The sequence below is a fragment of the Manacus candei genome, unplaced genomic scaffold (genome assembly GCF_025592945.1).
Source record: "Manacus candei isolate 608988 ecotype Guabito, Panama unplaced genomic scaffold, ASM2559294v1 h1tg000050l, whole genome shotgun sequence".
Taxonomy (NCBI): Eukaryota; Metazoa; Chordata; class Aves; order Passeriformes; family Pipridae; genus Manacus; species Manacus candei.
The window spans coordinates 16,983,054-17,002,079 of NW_026138098.1; the positions used below are offsets into that span (position 1 = coordinate 16,983,054).

At 36.1% G+C, this 19,026-nt stretch overlaps 1 protein-coding gene across 1 annotated transcript in view; it reads left to right on the forward strand.

Annotated features, from left to right (window-relative positions):
- The first annotated feature begins 204 nt into the window (after positions 1-204).
- Positions 205-19,026, forward strand: part of PDE6C (phosphodiesterase 6C) — a 28,823-nt gene continuing 10,001 nt past the window's right edge. The window contains exons 1-14 of the mRNA XM_051800603.1: positions 205-2,340; positions 11,011-11,163; positions 11,278-11,367; positions 11,587-11,727; positions 12,234-12,308; positions 12,397-12,461; positions 12,570-12,636; positions 13,396-13,443; positions 13,734-13,883; positions 14,529-14,672; positions 14,757-14,825; positions 17,795-17,941; positions 18,314-18,421; positions 18,528-18,637. Of these exons, the coding sequence (XP_051656563.1) occupies positions 1,861-2,340; positions 11,011-11,163; positions 11,278-11,367; positions 11,587-11,727; positions 12,234-12,308; positions 12,397-12,461; positions 12,570-12,636; positions 13,396-13,443; positions 13,734-13,883; positions 14,529-14,672; positions 14,757-14,825; positions 17,795-17,941; positions 18,314-18,421; positions 18,528-18,637 (1,847 nt within the window). The 5' untranslated portion in view covers positions 205-1,860. The remainder of the gene's footprint in view (positions 2,341-11,010; positions 11,164-11,277; positions 11,368-11,586; positions 11,728-12,233; positions 12,309-12,396; positions 12,462-12,569; positions 12,637-13,395; positions 13,444-13,733; positions 13,884-14,528; positions 14,673-14,756; positions 14,826-17,794; positions 17,942-18,313; positions 18,422-18,527; positions 18,638-19,026) is intronic.

A 19,026-nucleotide genomic window follows, 5' to 3' on the forward strand; every position in this document is an offset into this window, starting at 1 on the left:
GCTCTATTGCTTTTATACATATTGATCAAATCATGAAACTATTAAAAGACTAAGATATATGTGCATTTCTTCTACTGTTTTCTTGTGAACCCTACGTGTGTGCAGTGGTGAGAACATCCTGCTGTGCTGCCACAATTTAGTATTGCCAGGTCACCCGTGGAGAAGATACTGTAAACTTACACACTAGTGTCCTATGCTGCCCTCCACGCTGTTGGGGAGAAACAACTCAGTCAGAGAAAAGGAACCAGGAAAAAATATGTTTATACTGTGCTGATTTTCATATGCATTTTTAACTCTGTATGGCAACTGCAGTCCAGCAAAAACTAGTGTCATACCTGGTGTTTCATATCATGGTCAGAGGGAAAACTAGTGTAGTGAGTTAGCTACACACCAATCAGTGACCTGTTCTTTGTGCACGAGAGGATCTGTGTTAGTTGCCCATATTGATTCTTATAGATCTGTTGATAAAAACGAATGTTGACACACTGTGGCTTCTGGAAGACAGATGAAGTTGTACTTTGGCAATTATTCTTTACAAATTAAGAATTGCCAAAGGGTATATGTTTCTTTCTTCTTACATCAAGAATTTCTTTCTGCTTCTAAGTAATGTGGATGCCACAAACAGAAATAAGATTAGTTGTATTGCAACCTTCCTACTGTGCTGAAATTCAGATCTGTTTCAATGATCACAGATGATTTGCTGTCATAGTTGGCACTCAGTTTAAACTCAGCCTTCTCACTCACATAGCCTTGGGGTGTTTGCTCCTAAAATTCAACAGTTTCCATCATTCCTTTTCAATTCATGTGAGTAATGTTGAACTTCTGATGGTAGGAAACTTTAAAGATGCATAACCATGTATATTTAAGAGCAGAGTCAAGATTCCCTCTTTGCCAAATATCTGTCAGTTATTATCATTTTTCTGCTATTTAAGACAGCAGAAATATCAATTTTTTTCTGAAGAAGGCATAGAACCTGACTGGACAGTTATGTTTATAGAATAAAAAATTTTACTGTTTCCTCAACTCAGAATTTAATCAATTTTCTGATTTTGTTTTTTCTTTTAGCTATCTATTTTAGAAAAAAAATATATAAGCAAGTCATGTCTGGCTGTGGTGAGTCAAATTCTAATTCTTTTATTCCATCTTCACGTAGCACTTGCGCAAGCTCGGACTTTTGTAGGTTCTTTAGTTTTGTGAGGTCTTTAGGATTTCACCCATTTTATACATGTATAGCTTAATAATTATTTACTTTCAGTAATCCAATTTCTATCATCTACTCCCTATTTCAAGTAAAACTAAATTTCACAATTTAAAAGATTTCTCCACAACATTCAATTTTCCTGCCCTTAAGTCACTCTCCCAAATACACGTGTGTACGTCTGTGCACGTGTCTAATGTGGGATGAGCATCTAGCTCATATTAAGTTTTAATGGGAACTTTCGTGTGCATAGTACAATATATATGCTGTGAATGAAGGAGATAACATACAGGTATACATATCTACACTTCAGACAATTTTATAAGGTCTAAGAATTAATTGGTTAGTTTAAAATGCTAGAATGATTCCTTGAGGATTTATGAGCTAAGAATGCTCAGGGGTTTAGTGTCCTGACATCTCTTTAATTAGCAGTCTCCAAGATCTCACACTAAGAAGATGCTAAGCCAGTGCCTTCTGTCATATCTCAAGAGTTTCAGAAGGCTTGAAAGCCACAGAGGAAGGTGAATGTATTATGTCTGTGAGCTATACAATATGTACAAAGTACATTTTTCTTACTAGTAACAAGTTAGGACTTCTTCCTACCACTCCTGCTTTGATGGTGATGAATTTCTAAAAGAAATCCTAAGAAAAATCCAGCAAAAATGGGTGACGTAAATAAAGATGCTGTTGAAAAATACCTGGAGAACAATCCTCAGTTTGCCAAGGAGTATTTTGACCGAAAAATGAGGGCAGAAGTGCTGGGAAGTATCTTTAAAGTGAACCCTGGAGATGTGAAGGAAGGAGTCAGCTTCAAAGACATGTCTCGTCTGGAGGAAAGCAACATACTTTTTGAGTTGATAACAGAAATCCAAGATGAAGCAGGTGTTATGGAAAAGATAGTGCACAAGGCCCTGCAGAGGCTGGCACAGCTGCTGGCAGCTGATCGGTGTAGTATGTTTCTTTGTCGTTCCCGAAATGGTATTCCAGAGGTAGCCACCAGGCTTTTGGATGTCACTCCAACTTCCAACTATGAGGACAATTTGGTAAAACCAGAAAATGAGACTGTTCTTCCTCTGGACATCGGGATAGTGGGATGGACTGCTCATACCAAGAAGTTTTTTAATGTACCTGATGTGACAAAGGTAAGTGACTTCTCTTGGGGACTGGGTTTCTGTGCATTTGCTTACTCAGCTTCCTACCCAGGTAAAAAGTCATTCTTTTGAAACATCTCAGAGACAAAATTCAGACCAATAACATGAGAAAAGCATCAGCAGATTGCATAAATTCCAGTAGAATCACATCATGTAGCCTTGTGAGGTATTTCCAGTATCCTCATAGTTGTTGTAATGTCAATGACTATAATAAAGGAGAAGAATATTAGATAAATAGAGACCAGTGAATATTTGTGTTTCTGTTGAACAAGGCAGGCTTCTATTCTGTTTTCCAATATGGGCTTGCAAGTGCTCTCCCTTATCATTCTGTGCTGCCATACATCTATCTCTGAATACACCTAATTTGCAGCTTTTGTAATGAAGATGCATCCTTTTAAGTAGGTGACTGAGGACAGATGAAGATGTCGCCAACATATATGTTCAGGTTCAAGTCAGTGTTTGATTTTAAATGGATCCAATCAAGTAGGTCTAGATCCAGAGCTTTTGTTCAGAACCATCTATAGAAGAAGATTAATGAGTCTGATCTGTTCTGATATTTTTGAAGTTCATATTAAATTTGCATAGAATCACCTTCTGTACTTAAGAGGCTGATAAAGGTTATTATAAATGTTAATTAAAATTATGAGTGACCTAACAAAAATTAAACATGCATGAATGACATCTGTTTTAGAAACTACTCTGAAATATATGGGGAAACATAAATATGCTTGGATTGTTGAAGATTTCTTTAAAAATAGCTAACCTTATATCATCAGATGGTGACATTTTAGTCTTATGTGGAAAAGCTGAGCATAGTCAAATGGTGCTAAGATTATTCTCAAGATGACAGTCTGGATTCTCAGTATTTCCTATACAGTCAATTAAAAATTCCAGGTCATTTCAGAGATAGAAATTACCTCAATGTCCTAAGCTCATTTTAAATAATAAAAATATTTATAATTGCCATTATCTATGCTTTCCAAGAGGTAAATGAAAAAATAATACATTTTATAATGCTTACAGTTATAAAGGGCTATTTTCAAAGCTCAGAAACAAATTAAAACATATATATATGTGAAAAGAACATTCCAATATATAGTAAACTACCTCAGATGTAAATAGGAATCACAGGAGCAAACAGAAGAATGACTGATTTGATAAAACAAATCAGTTGATTTTCAACTGACCACTAACGTTTTCTTCAATGACTGCTGTTCTGACAAGAAGAGTCTGACTTACTGCCTCTTACCACCACGTGGGGGGATTGGAGGATAATCCTTCTAAATTCATAAGACTGATTACATGAGAAAAGATCAGGAGGATCAAGAAAGATGTGCCTCCTATCAGATATTGCACTGCTTCTCAACATCAGTGTGCGAGAGGTGCTCAGAACAGGGCTGCCCAAATATTGCTGTGTTTGCAGTAGAATTTGTTCAAAATTTTGTGAGAAATGTCATTTGAATACGCTTAAATAAGAGAAATTTTCTGTCCATCTAATCCTACTAGGTATTTTGCACTCATAAATTAATTCATATCAGCTTGATATCTGTCCAGTTATTATTCAGTCATTCTAAGGTAATTTTTACTTAGGCACCCATTTACTCTCTTAGGATTACTGAGGTCTCTGCCATTAAGCACACACTTAAAAATGCAATTAAATCACAGTCTCTTTAACCTATATTTGGTAACTAAATGTCATATAAATATTTACACTTTATAAGTTAAGCAAAAAACTCCCAGAGACTTCCCTGGGACCAAGGTTTGATATTTAAAAACAATCCCAAAGACCTCAAAATTGTCACGATTTCCATTCTACGTGTACAAAATATTCCTGTCCAAGTCCACACTCCTCACACAGGCAAAGGTCCCACTAATGTCACCAGAATCTTTACCTCCATAGGGAATCCAGAACTGCAGCTTGAGTCAGTAACATGTAAGGAATATAATTAGTCCATGGCAGCTGAAACAGGCAGCCACTGAAGCCTTTATCATGTTTTGAAAGGGTGATCATTTTTCAGTTCACTTCATAAACACTTCAGTCAAGCTAGATTATCTGCTACTCAAGTTCTGACCAAAAAATTACAAACAGAATTAAGCCAGAGAGGAATTTTGCCCCTACTGCCTTGTCAGAATACAAAATGCACAATGACTACTTCTAGATGGCTATAGTACTTTAAAAATGTTGTGTCTAGCCACTTTCTACTGTTGACACAGTCCATATCCAAACAGCATAATGCTTTTTAAGTCTCAAGTACATGACAACAGTGACAAACCCATGGTGTGACATTTTCATTCTTTAATCATCACGCCTTTATAACAAAAATAAATGTAATAAAAGATCAGAACAGCAATAAATCATTGGGAGAAAAAATAAATGACTCCACTTTTAGTGCCTGGTAACCAGTTCTTTAGGGATTATCTCTTTCTTCAACCTGGAAAGGTACCAATAAACGTGAGGAAGCTCCTCATCCTGACTAATGCTTCAGAAAAGAAAAGCAGAGGAAAAGATACAGACCTTCTGTAATTCAATTAGCAGGCAGAACAGTCTCTCCCCACATGATTATGGACCTGTTGACTGTGAGAGCTAATAGTGTTTAATCCAGGATTTAAGAGTTGTGAGAAATAGAAGGCCAGGTAGGACCCTTACCCTAACAATTTGTCTCACATTATTCCCAGGGTCCAGCAGAGTATGTGACTCAAATATTACAAAGGAAAATAATAGGTATCATAAGAATTTGGTATGTCCATTAATATTCTTTAAATAGTAACTGATAACACAGGCAACAGTACAAAGGACAGCAAAATTACTTTACATTTTTTAGTAAGGCATTATTTCCAAATAAAATTAAGAAATAGTTCAACAAGGAGTATGTCTTCTGGGGAATCAAAATCTCACACTCTCAGTTTGTAAGAACCAATAATAAATACTATATATATCTGCTTTAATCTATAATCTATTTAAATTATTACACTATTCCTTTCAATTCAGAGGTATCTGAAGACAGGGATTTAACTGAGGGTTGGAAACTCAAGAAAAAATATTCTTGGCTTTAGTAGAGTATAAAATTATAAAAATGGTGAAAAAAATGCTTCAAAAGAAGTGAAAGCTTTTGGATTAGAACTACAAAGGGAGTGAAATGTTCTGATGCTGAAATAAGATGATGTCTCATTTTTAGAAGTCCTGTACAAACCTCAGTGAAGTGAAGAAACAAGAGGCCATGGCAACATTCCAACTCAGATTAAGCACCCAGAACAGTGATCTTTGTGTCACTGAATTTAAACACTGGAAATCTATGACACAAACCAACTTAAATACATCTTCAAGTTGCAAGTACTTGTATCATCCCCTTGCAATCCGATCCAGCTTCAGACTGCAGCTTTACTTCTCTTTAATGAAAGGGTGGGAGAGACTTTAATTCCAGGCCTGTCTGAAGCGACAGGAGTTTCAAACTGACGTGAATGTGCTGGGCCCCAGACTCCAGGCTGTGCCTGAAAGGAGGTGGCCTTTCACCTCAGAAGAATGTGCATTGTGAATGTTAATTTCCACTCCTCTATCTTATCATCTTGATAATAAAACTCAGATTGTCAGAAATTCACACTCAACACAGTAAATATTAACTGGAAAAATGTAAACATGTTCCTATCTGTTATAAAGACAAAGGTTCAGTCAGTTTACCAGAAAATATTTTAACATAGAAACAAATTTCTATTAATCGTGCCTTTCAGAAGGAAACACCAAACAATTCTTCCCTTGATTTAGTGTTAAAAGAGGAAAGCTCCCAAAATTGAAGAAAAAATGCATGTTAAAAATTAAAAGGAAAATCTCCCTTTTAACCTAGTTTTCTTAGTTTATGTGAAAAAATACTTAAAGCAATACAATACAAATCCAATTTAAAAAAGTTCCAAAATAGCCAAAATACATATGGCAAGTAACAAGCAGGCATTTCACTGACAAAACCGAAAAGTTCAACCCCCAAGTGCTGTTAAATATATATTAATTTCTACTTGATTCAGTTTCACAACCCTAGTGATCTTGAAGATAACAAAGTCAATTTGTTCTGTAATGCTAGTAAGTTACATCTCAAAATGCAATTTACATCCCTGACAATACATGATTTTTGGAGTGTGGCCTAAGGAATGGGCAACTCATTTAACTAATTTGGTTTGGTCTTGAATCAGATTGATGACATTTTGTAGCTAATGGTAGCTGTTTTTCATTTTCTATTCATACTCAATTACATCGTTATGAAACAAAAACATTCGTGAGTTGAAATTAGGCTAAGCAGAAGTATGAGATGAGGCAATATGGCACACCAATACCACCTACTGAGCGCTTAAAATTTTGAGAAACCTGAACCAGTGGAAGACAAATAGTGGAAGAACAAAATATCAGGAAGAGAAGAAAATACTGCAGAGCTACCAGAAAGAAAACCAGAAACATGTACAGATAATGCAAGGAAATATGGGAGTGTGACACCAGCTCCTCATGTCAGAGATTCCTGCAGTTTCCATTCCAGTAGTGCTCCACACCCACTCCTGGTCATCACACATCCAAAGGATGAGACGTTTTGACCAGTCTAAGCTCATCTATGCAACACAAACCTCCTGCCCAAAAGAAGTAAAACAGTCATAACTGCAAGGGGTCACAGTAAGCCCTTCTTCCTCTGTGCTTTACAAGAAGAAAGAGGTGGAGAAAAATAGGCATCTACTCTCTTGGCCCTATTACTTCACCTGCAGGATTAAGTCTTATCACTTCTGTTCTATTGGGTCACTTCAACCCCATGTGGCACTACAGGCTTGGGGAAGAGTGGCTGGAAGCTGCCCAACGGAAAAGAACCTGGGGGTGCCGGTCAACACCAGCTGAACACGAGCCAGTGTGAGCCCAGGTGGCCAAGAAGGACCATGGCATCCTGACTTGGATCAGCAACAGTGTGACCAGCAGGACCGGGGCAGGGATCATGTCCCTGTACTCAGCGCTGGTGAGGCTGCATCTCGAATCCTGTTTCCAGTTCTGGGACCCTCACTACAAAAAACATACTGAGGAGCTGGAGCACCTCCAGAGAAGGGCAACAAAGCTGGAGAAGGTTCTGGACCACAAGTCTTATGAGGAGCAGCTGAGGGAGCTGGGGGTGTTTAGCCTGGAGAAAAGGAGGATCAGGGAGATCCTTATCACTCTCTACAACTACCTGAAAGGTGATTGTAGCAAGGTGGGAGTCAGTCTCTTCTCCCAACTAACAAGTGACAGGACAAGAAGAAAGGGCCTCAAGTTGTGCCAGGGGAAGTTTAGATTGGATATTAAAAAACATTTCTTCACTGAAAGGGTTGTGCTAGCTGGCTGTGCTAGGTAGGTGCTGGTGCTACCTTAGTGCAAATCCAGGACACACTGCACATCTTGGGATGTATCTAAAGAACTGATTATTGTATAGCAAATGCCTTGGTATCTCAACTTTAAGTGGAGCTAGCAGGAAATGCTTTCAGATGTACCACAGTTAAGACTACATTCATGTAGTCATGGGAATACCAAGATGTTCTTTGGGCTCTGGTACTGCAGATCACATTTCTCACTTATTTGTCTATGAACATGATTTCTGAGTCCTTGCGAAAAGTAATTTTCTGGGGAAAAAAAAAAGGAGCTTATGTTCCCAAGTTAAGATATTTTAAAAAATCTGAAATAAATAGAAATAAGTGGAAATAAAGGCTTCAAAACTTATAGCAATTATGTATAAAATATGCAATAATGAAAAGCCTAAATCTAAGCACAATTTTTTTGCTTGTATATGCAAATTAATATGAAACAGGAGTGTTTGTATTTGCAGTGGGAATGCTGTCAATGTGTTACAAGGTTTTTATATCTTTCTACATTGTGCTATTTAGGCACAACTCAGGGTGGCTTGTGGTTACTGAACTTTCTGAACAGAGAGTTGCATTAAAATATTTCTATCCTCTGAAAAATTCACATGACCAAATTGCTTCTTCTGAACACTTCTTAACACCACTGCTTGTACCTTCAGCCTGGAGTTATTGAACAAAGACATAGCAGCTGTGTCCTGCTGATTCAGCTTCTTTGGTATATATACATCCATTTTAAGCATTCAGAAATACAGGGGTGTCTGAAATTTTTATTTATTCCCTCATAGCAGTACACAGTGCCCTAAAACCAGAAACTTGAGCCTCACCATCATGCTAGATGCTCTTAGTGATGCAGAAGGACTACAAAATAGGGTTAAATTATCTATATGATTTACTTGATTTTCAGTGGCTAAAACAGAGATTTAGAATTTGTTACTGAAGCCCAAAACCACATCCAAGTCCAGAATGGTTATGTCAGTAGGTAGTACATCTCAGAGAAAACCAAGTATTTCCATGTAATAACATATTTATTTAGCAGGCTATTTGATTCTTACACAGAAGAGATAGATTGGCATTTTCTGTCTATTGAGTGAGATCGCCCTATGCCTTTCTCTGAGAAAAACTGAAAACAGTAAAACAGGGAAATTTTGTCAAAAATAGAGAAGACATCACTTTTTCATGTGGACAATATATTCAAAACTAGCTACACTTTCCAGGGACCCAAACACAGCCTGACACCTTGAATGCTATTTATAAGGATGACACAGGCTTGAGAGAGAATCAACTCTCAGTCCTTGAGAGAATCAACTCTCAGTAAGAGAGTCCAGGCTGTAAATATAAAAAAGACATTTAAGAGTTACTTCCAGAAATTTAATTCCTTTCAACAAATGGAGCTCTAGAAGGAAACATAAAAGGCAAATGTAGAAGACTATCTAAAGAGTATGAAGAACTGAAGGGAAAAAAAAAATCCAACCCTAATATTTTGATCACATAATAAAATTCAGTCTTCCTTCTCAGGGTTGTGTATGCTATAAATTCAAAATATACTAGAAAAAGTTGCTAGACCAAAGAGGGGGAAAGGAAATTAAGAGGAAAGATCTAAATAGCAGACAAAAAATTTAGTTCTGGCATTTCTGAGTACAGTCAAGCTTGATTTTATGCTCTAGAAAATATTTATTTGTTGGGGTTTTTGTTTAAGCAGCTCTCTCTATAACTTATGAAAGCTGAAATTCCATTATGTGGCATTCTGCAACATTCTCCAGCCTATCAGCAAGGAAGACACCTTGAGATCCACCACTCAGACCTCAGCTGCCTAAGCTAATGCAGTGATCAGTAGCAGTAATATTTACCAGCTTTGTGGGTGGACATGGAGTAACAAGTCAGTTGCTTTATAAGTGGCTTTACAAACATTTGTCAACAGCAGAAGACTGGTAAGATTTGGGAATCTTGATTCTGCGTGGATGTCCTTAAAACAGGACTCTGTTGGGCTTGCTCTGGCCAGCTGCCATCCCTATCCATGGTGTTCCAATGCAGTCTGGTTACCAGGACATTTGCTGCCTCCTGACATTCTTATTTAACACCAACTGCTCATCACCTTGAGAAATCAGAAGCAGACTTGTTAAAGGAAATTCAAGGAGACTCTGTCATTGACTGTAGATCAAGGCTTGACCACTCATCTCTCTGAAGAAGTCTAAGCACTGCCCTTTAGCAGTGGCATATGTGAGGGGATGGAAAAGGCTCAGTGAAGACAGTCTGGCTATTTTAGCTGCTTAGTAGAACCATGTCACTTCTCAGTATGCACATATCAATAGACTTCAACCCCCCAAATCATAACTCACCTCATTCAGGTGTATTTTCATAATAACATCACAAAACATAACAGCCCTTGACAAACAGATTTCCCCCAAAATTTTTAAATCTCTTTTTTTAAGAGAACACTAAAGCCATTCAAGAAAACACCAAGAATTTCTTTGATATGAGGAAATAAAACAGTTTTCCATGAAACATGAACTAGCCTCTCAGTATTTTTTACACTAAAAATTTAAAATAATAACTTTTGCTAAACCCTCCTAAGCATTCAGTTTCAAGGATGAAACTGGTTGGATAGTTAGTTGTGGCTCATTCATTAGTCACATGGTTTTATTCCCACAGGATCACACACACAGCAAAAGCAGCTCTGTGTTCTGATCCCCCTAGTCCTATACCCTCCCTTTCACCAGAAGAGCATGTTGGGCTGGGAGCAACAGGACTGGGAGCCTGTCAGACAGGAAAAAATAAGAAACAGCTCAGCCACATGTGTACGTGCAGGGGATGCTTCTCTGCCAGAAGCATTTTTAGCCAGGACAGATGGTAGTTTTAAATACTGGGTGTTGGAACAGTATAATGAATTTTATCTACAGAAATAATTAAATAATAATAAATATTGACATAGCTATGAAGTAAATCTCTTACATGCAAGCCATATGTATTAGATTCACAGGTAATCAGGGAGCAGTTCTTATTGTTCTTTAATTTATTCTAGATTTTCACACATTTTTAATTCCTCAAATTCCTCAGCATTATAATAAAGACCTGCACAGAACTTGGTTTCAGAAACTGTCTTCATAGCCAATGCCTAAATTAAGCTTGTACATATAACTCTGCAAGATTGACTTAAATAATGAAAATGGGTTTTTTGCAAGTATAAACCTACTGAAGTGTGAAACTGTGCTCACAGCATTGCAAACAGAAGTTGTCAAATGAAATGATCATTTGCTCTTTGTATGTAACTAATTGTTCCGCATTTAATTTGTGATTTTTTTTTTCTTTCAGAACAATCATTTTTCTGACTTGCTGGACAAAAAAACTGGTTATAAAACAGTCAATATGTTGGCAACTCCAATTACACAGGGTAAAGAGGTGCTTGCTGTTCTGATGGCACTCAACAAATTAAATGCCCCCGAGTTCTCAAAAGAGGATGAAGAGGTAATAACATTAAATTACACACAACGATATAGCTGTTAGTTCAATTAGTAGTTTGAGTGATTCTATCCCTTGGTTTGATACTTTAGTCTTATTTTTGCTCTTTATCATTTTTAGGTATTTAAAAAATACCTCAATTTTGTGTCTTTGGTCATAAGAAATCATCACACATCGTATCTCTACAATATTGAATCACGAAGAAGTCAGGTATAGAAGAATTTTTTAATGATAATACTTAATTTTTGTGTGAAACCATTATTATTCCCACTATTTTATATTCTTGCATGCTTACTGAAGTAAGGATACCATCTATTTATTTTTTCATATGATAACAGTAATGCACCTTATCATTTTGTTCTGGAATGCCTAGGATGCATGTGTTTCCCACTGTTATGAATATTTACCCTTTTTCTCTTTTGTAAATAGATGCTTTTGTGGTCTGCCAACAAAGTATTTGAAGAGCTAACAGATATAGAGCGGCAGTTTCACAAAGCACTGTACACTATTCGAATGTATCTGAATTGTGAAAGATACTCCATTGGTCTGCTGGACATGACTAAAGAGAAGGTAACAACTCTTTTGCCTACTTGCTAGAAATGTCCTACTCCTAACCTTAAGTCTCAAAGACACGAAGTTACCATCCTTTCTAGCCCTTTGGGATAATTTATATATAAATTTAACCATGTTACAAAGATTACATGTGAAATATAAGCACGGTAAAGGATACAGTCATGATAAACCTGAAGGCTAATTTTGAAATAATTTTTCATACTAATAATTCCATATGAGAAAGGGTAGAAGAGGGAAGTGCAGGTCTGAAATACCTGCCTTCTAAAACAACAATTAAGTTGTACAGCTGCCTAGAGATAAGATTCAGATTAGCCTGCAATTTACTGGTAAACATTGCCTGGATTATAATGAACAATGTTTTCTTAATATTGTCTGAAATGTGACCATAGTAAACTACGGAAAAACAAAAAAACAAAATTGCAATCCACAGATGTGATGTTATCTTTGAACACAGAACTGGTTTGGTTTTTTTCTTTTGCTAAACCCTGTGTATCATTTTCCAGGAGTTCTATGATGAGTGGCCAATCCGGCTGGGGGAGGCAGAGCCATACAAAGGCCCCAAGACACCTGATGGACGAGTAAGGATATTAATTTTTCTTTTTATGAATCTTAAGTTTGACATTGAGGTTGTACAGGTCACCTACATATTTTTCTCTTTTCATTTAGGAAGTTAACTTTTATAAGATTATTGACTATCTTTTATATGGACAAGAAGAAATCAAAGTCATTCCGTGAGTATTCATTGGCACCCTGCAAATGTGTGGTAACTAGATATATTGCTGGGATAGAATAACATGTCTATACTGTAGGAATAACTTAATTTCATTGTCTCTCTAAAGGTCACCTCCAGCAGATCACTGGTGTCTTATCAGTGGATTGCCAACATATGTTGCTGAAAATGGACTTGTAAGTTCATAACAATAGTAAAATCTAGAAGTTATAGTTCATACAGTTGTTCTGATTGAACAAAAAAAACCAATCCCAAACCTCCACATGACCAAAATCCTCTACAAAAATACCATGCTGTTCCAGTGTCATTGGTTCCTAGTGAAACCATGTGAATCAGTAGTCTGGATGGAGACAAGGCCTCGGCACAAACGGCCAAAACATCTGGAAAATTTTCCTCTGATTATGGTGATATCAGAGGAATAATGTGTGCATCTGATGTCACTTTCCAGGTGTGCTAAGTCTCATAAAAAAATGTCAAAGTAACAAACCCATCACATACAAAGTTTTAAAATTTTCTTTTTTTTTCTTCTATCTTCTTGTGTAGACAATATAAGTAATTCAAAGTCATGATGTATGACAGCTATTAGTAACCCTATGGCATGTTTAATAGAGCCCTTAGAACTCAATTATTTCATTCTAGAAACCCCCCATGCCATTTTAAACGGGAAGTCATTTTCTTAATCATTATGCTTTTGCACTGTGAGACATCCTACATGAGGGAGTTTGCTACAAACACTCCAGAATGATGTCTGGTAGAATAACCACATCTAATTTAATAGGAACAATGTTTTAAAACAAAGTTCTAATTTCTCTAGCTGGCTGGGATGTTTACTGTTCCTAGCTTAGAAAATAAACATGCCTTTTTAAAATATTAGGCTATGTCTTGATACCCGTTACATTCCATTTAAACAATGGCTCATTTTCTTTATGTTGCAGATTTGTAACATGATGAATGCACCAGAAGATGAATACTTCACCTTTCAGGTAATTTCAGTAATGTTAATAATTATAGATATATAATTAATTATAGTTATATATTTATACATATATATTTATTATATTATAGATATGATATAATTAATTATATCTATATTCTACAATATAGATATTGTAGACAAATATGCTAATGTTTGCCACTAATTAGTTATACAGTTGATTACATAAATAATTTCTCCTTTGTGATACATGAATCTTGTTGTTGCATTGATTATATCAATAGCTGTGTTATTACTTTCAAAGAAATGTACATTTCCTGGTTTTTGGCTTTCCTACAGAAAGGACCAGTGGATGAGTCCGGATGGGTTGTTAAAAATGTCCTGTCATTGCCTATTGTCAACAAAAAAGAAGAAATTGTGGGAGTTGCAACATTTTACAACAGGAAAGATGGAAAGCCTTTTGATGAGTATGATGAACAGATCATTGAAGTAAGCTTAATAGGATTAGAGGGTTTAAGGAGCATGTAATGTTAATAAAAAACACTATAGTAAAAAGTAATTTTAAATGTCTGAAAATTTCCAAATAGGCTGTATTAACATCTAGACAAATGTCTATCTTCTTCACCATACAGTTTCTTAAGAATCAGAGATTTTATTTGCCTATATAAAACCAAAAAATTATGAGCGATCATTTACATGCCAGTAACGAAAAGAAGTCACATAAAATTTTATTTTCAATCATTTGACTATTTAGTCATGGTCACCATGGGTAAGCAGAATGGTATGCTTCTTGCCAATGGATATTGAGCCTGTGATCATGGGAGTTCACATAATATCCATGATCATATGTACTCAGGCAAGATAAGATGCTACACAGTGTATCCAAGTCCACTCACCTGACTTAAGCTTCATAAGCCTCAAAGTCTGCTATATAAAGTGGGAATATGGGGCCTTAATTACTAGGCTGAGATAAACAACCTCATTAAAAGCTATGAGTACTTACAGAACCAGTTGATGGAAGATAAAGGCCTCTAACAAAGGGTGCTACCAGAAACTGGACGCTAAGAAAAGTAAGTTCAAATTGTTCATTTTATTGTCCTGGCATCATCTCTGCTTTGTTTGGCTTTGTTCTAGACTCTCACACAGTTCCTAGGGTGGTCTGTTTTAAATACTGACACTTATGATAAAATGAACAAGCTTGAAAACAGGAAAGACATTGCTCAGGAAATGCTTATGTACCAGACAAAGGCCACTCCTGCTGAAGTTGAATCTATCCTGGTAAGTTTCTGTACACAACCACAAAATTAAAGTGGGAAATTAGCTACACAAAAACTTAATTTTCTTACCCTTTTTCATTTTTAGAAATACAAGGAGAAATTAAATGTAAATAGTTTGGATGAATGTGATCAAAAGGATCTCGTCAGGATTTTGGTAAGTCATTAAACTGAAAATTCTGGTGATGTATTTCTGTCAGACAGTAATGTGTCCTCGTAGAAAAAGTTGCATATAGCCAAATCCTGATTAATACAATTGACATTAGCTATCAGTGCCACAGGCTAGATGGAGCTTATTTAGTAATACATGGTCAACCTCTACTGTCCCTGTATGTGAGACCCCACTGTTACCTACAGGGAAACATTCTGTCCCAAATATACATCAACAGACTTGGATAGTCAAGGCCATATAAAGAAGTGTTTATATGAATTAACATTTAAAGTGTTTAACCTTTTAAAATATCCATGGAGACAATGCTATATCTGTAATTGAATTTAATTTATTTAATTTTGAAAATAAAAGAAGGGATATTGAAGTGAGGCCACTTTCATTCTCAGTAAGAGTATGTAGGAGTAATGTAGGAGTGTCAGTGGAACAAACCTACTTTCAGATTAATTTTCCTGCATTTCCTTAGGCAGAGAAGTCCAAAGACAGTGATCCGTGACTTCACAGTGACAAAACAGATTTGACCTAATCAGGTCTCTGTTTTACTACTCTGGTACTACTAAAACAAAAATGAGTCATTTCTTTTCCAGACTGCAGTTCTCTGGTTGCCTTAGTACTTCAACCTAGAAAGGAAGTGCCTTTTTGAAAGAAAACTCCTAATTTTTCCCATTTAGTGCACTTCTTTTCTTTTGCAGCAGTCCTGGAGCACATTCACTGGCCTACTTTATCTGAAAAAACCTCAAAGATGTGCTCCAGGAAAACACTGAATGAACTTCCACTGTTAATAGATCAAAACATAGCTAGGTTGAAGAAAAAAGGTCAAATACACACAAATCTGTTGATTTCCCGTACCAACCACTTCACATATTTCCTACTATTACACCACATTTGCTGAGGTACACATGGCCATAGGGAAAAGACCCCTTGAAACTATTTTTAGCTATGTACATGTGCATGCTGGAATGCATTGGTGTTAATGTTTTACTGGCTTCTACAAAACAGATGCTCAGACAGCTTGCAAGTGGTGCAACAAAAATATCAACAGATCATGTGTAGCTTCACATACCTGTTAAAGGAAATTTATTTTGGTTGCATGCAAAACTGCAAAAAACAATAGATAAACATTATAAAATTTCTCTACTGGTAGAGCAAAACCTGAGTATTATGGTAAAGGCTCCAAATGTGAAAACATAATATTGGTATGATTTTTAAATCTCCAAAAAGCAATTAAAGTGGGTTCTCTCAACATTGTGAAGTCACAAATTCAAAGGTCTAATATCATCTGCACTTCCAAGGCTACATGCATATGCTTTATCCTATTATAAGACCTGGAGTCCCAGATACCTAATGGGATAAAGCAGGTGTTTATAGATCTGATGATTCACAAAGTAATGGGTCTTAAACCATCACTTGTCTAGGTTTCTTTGCCCTTGATCTCTGATTTGCGTAGACATAAAGGAAAAACCCAGGGAGAAGGAAATGGATGTTTAGCCTTATTTTTAAAATACATGCATACATTCAGTCATCTTTTTTCCTTATCCAAAAAGTAGAGATCATTTATAGACTGCTATGGAGGAAGGCAGTCATTGTAATAATATAATCTACTCTTAGTGTTGCATCAGACTTCCTTCAGTTAATTCTTGTTTGGATTGGAGCATATTCTTTAAAATATAATACTGCTTCCCCTAGGCTTTGGGATACACAGATGAAGAGTGGTGCTGGGTTTCTTAACTTTGGTATCTTCTGCATTTTAAAATTTAGTATATGTTTTATGGAGGTTGTCAGTACAAGCCGGACAAAACTCTGTGTCTGCCCTTCAGAGAGAGAAAAATCTCGGAATGGCAACCAGACAACTTCTAATGAAATTTAGTACATGGGGCAAAGGTTATGTACTTACACAGCCTACTACTTCTGGAATGATCCCTCATTTTCTTCAGTGGTCAGACTGTTCAGAATAGACTGCTGTAAACTACAGAAAGGCAGAATCACCAGCAACTACAGCACTAGAAAGTAAATTACTTGAAGGGATTTAAATAAACCATAATAACAATACATACTATATGCTTGGTACATTTAGAAATTGTAACAATTTTTATTTTGTGCATATACTGAGATCATTCAATAGTGAAGCAGTCAAGAATCTACTACATCAGACAAATGAAAACATAAATAAGATTTGTGAGTTTTTAAATCTGATCTTGTAGGATTTTCCAGTCCACTTTCGATTTGTCTATTAAGTATATATAGACTAGTACAAAGAGAGACTATCACAGAAGAAAAGGTAGGACAGACCTATTTTGAGGGCTGGTTATGGAGCAGAAGCAAACAGCTAGCACTCCAGAAGTCAAATAATGTACAGGAGTCTTTGCTTGCCTACAGTGTCTCCAAGAGAAGACAAGGCTATGGGTAGGCAGGCGTGCAAGGAAACTTTTTAGTAAAAACAAAATGTTGTTGCTATGCTTTATTCAACTGTAATAGTAAAAAATGTTTTGGTCTAGACAGGTTGGTTTTGGTTACTATATGCTTCACTATTCATAAGATCCAAAAGGGAAGAACACTTAGTGAGAACAATTTTGGTTGTGAAAAAGATGAACTGTACCCTTGAGATCAGGCTAAAAGTGTGAGAATCATTGGATTTTATACCAGGAAGGAGAATTTCCAAGGCTCGAGGTTTCTAAACTAAGGAAATGTTGAGATGGCCAAAACAAATTGTGTTGGAATTCAGAGTAGGAAGAATCTTTCCAAGGCTTTTATTTATTGTCTTTGAGAAGAAACCCAGCAGTATCACAACTGTGTTTCATGACTTAATACACATTAGTTTGTACTGACACCTGAGGCCTTTGAAGACACAGTAAGCATACTTTCCTTGAGCAATATTTCTACTGAAGAAAATGAAAAAAAAAAGCTTTTCCAACTTTGTTCTTGCCAGAAAACCCCTTGTTTTTGATTTTTCCTAACAGAAAGAAGAATTACCTGATCCAAAAGATTTAGAACTGTATGAATTTCGCTTCAGTGACTTTCCTGTTACAGAGCACGGCCTGATAACTTGTGGAATACGACTGTTCTTTGAGATAAATGTTGTTGAAAAGTTCAAAGTCCCAGCTGAGGTTTAGTTTATTTTTTCCTGTTTATATTTATTTTTAAATATCTGATTTTAGGTACTTTAATCTAGAAGTAGATAATACTAAAATATTAGCGGTATGGTTAACAACCTTCCATTTTTAATGAAACATTTACATATTTGTCATAAAAACATAAAACTAATCTTGAATTGTGTGAGCTATATAGGGGACTAAATCAACCTGCATTTCTATAAGAACAATTTGCCATTTCAATGTTTAATTCAATGAAAAGCATTTATTTTCAAAGAACTGGCATATTATTACAGTAAAATCATAGTATATTCCAGTAATTTTATAGCACTTCCATTGTTTTGTTTCAATTAGCAGCACAGTCTTAATCACTTTTGTTCCTAATAGGTTCTTACAAGATGGATGTACACAGTCAGGAAGGGTTATCGAGATATCACTTACCATAACTGGAGACATGGATTCAATGTGGGACAAACAATGTTTACTCTACTGATGGTAATGTTGCTAATATTAACCTTACATTCATTATTTAGTTTTCTTTCAATTCCAAATGGGAAACTCAGGAAGACACACACTTGGAATTATCTGTTTTCTTTTACAGACAGGCAAAATAAAGAAATACTATACTGATCTAGAAGCCTTTGCCATGGTTGCTGCTGCTTTCTGCCATGACATTGATCACAGAGGGACCAATAACTTGTATCAAATGAAGTAAGTACAAATGCTCAAAAACATGGTAATGTACTGGTTTTAGTGGCAAATGAAAAAAAAAGTCAAAACTTGAAAAAATATAAGGTACATATTCCATATTCATCTGGCATGAATAAATAATTATGCTACAGAAGGTTTCTGTTTCAGAGCACTTCAGACAGCTGAAACACAAAGACAAAATGCAAAAGCAGAATCTTAGAAGGGTCACCTGATGCTGCATTTTTAAGAGACACCAGCAATACATGGATTGTAGTAGACAAAACTTCGTGCACGAGGCCACAAAGAAATGAAAAAGGGCATTTTGTCTTCTTCAAGACAAAGGGGCATAAGCACTTTTCTGGAGAGGGATTAAGGATGTGACATAGACAAGGGCCAGTTTAGAGTAAGAT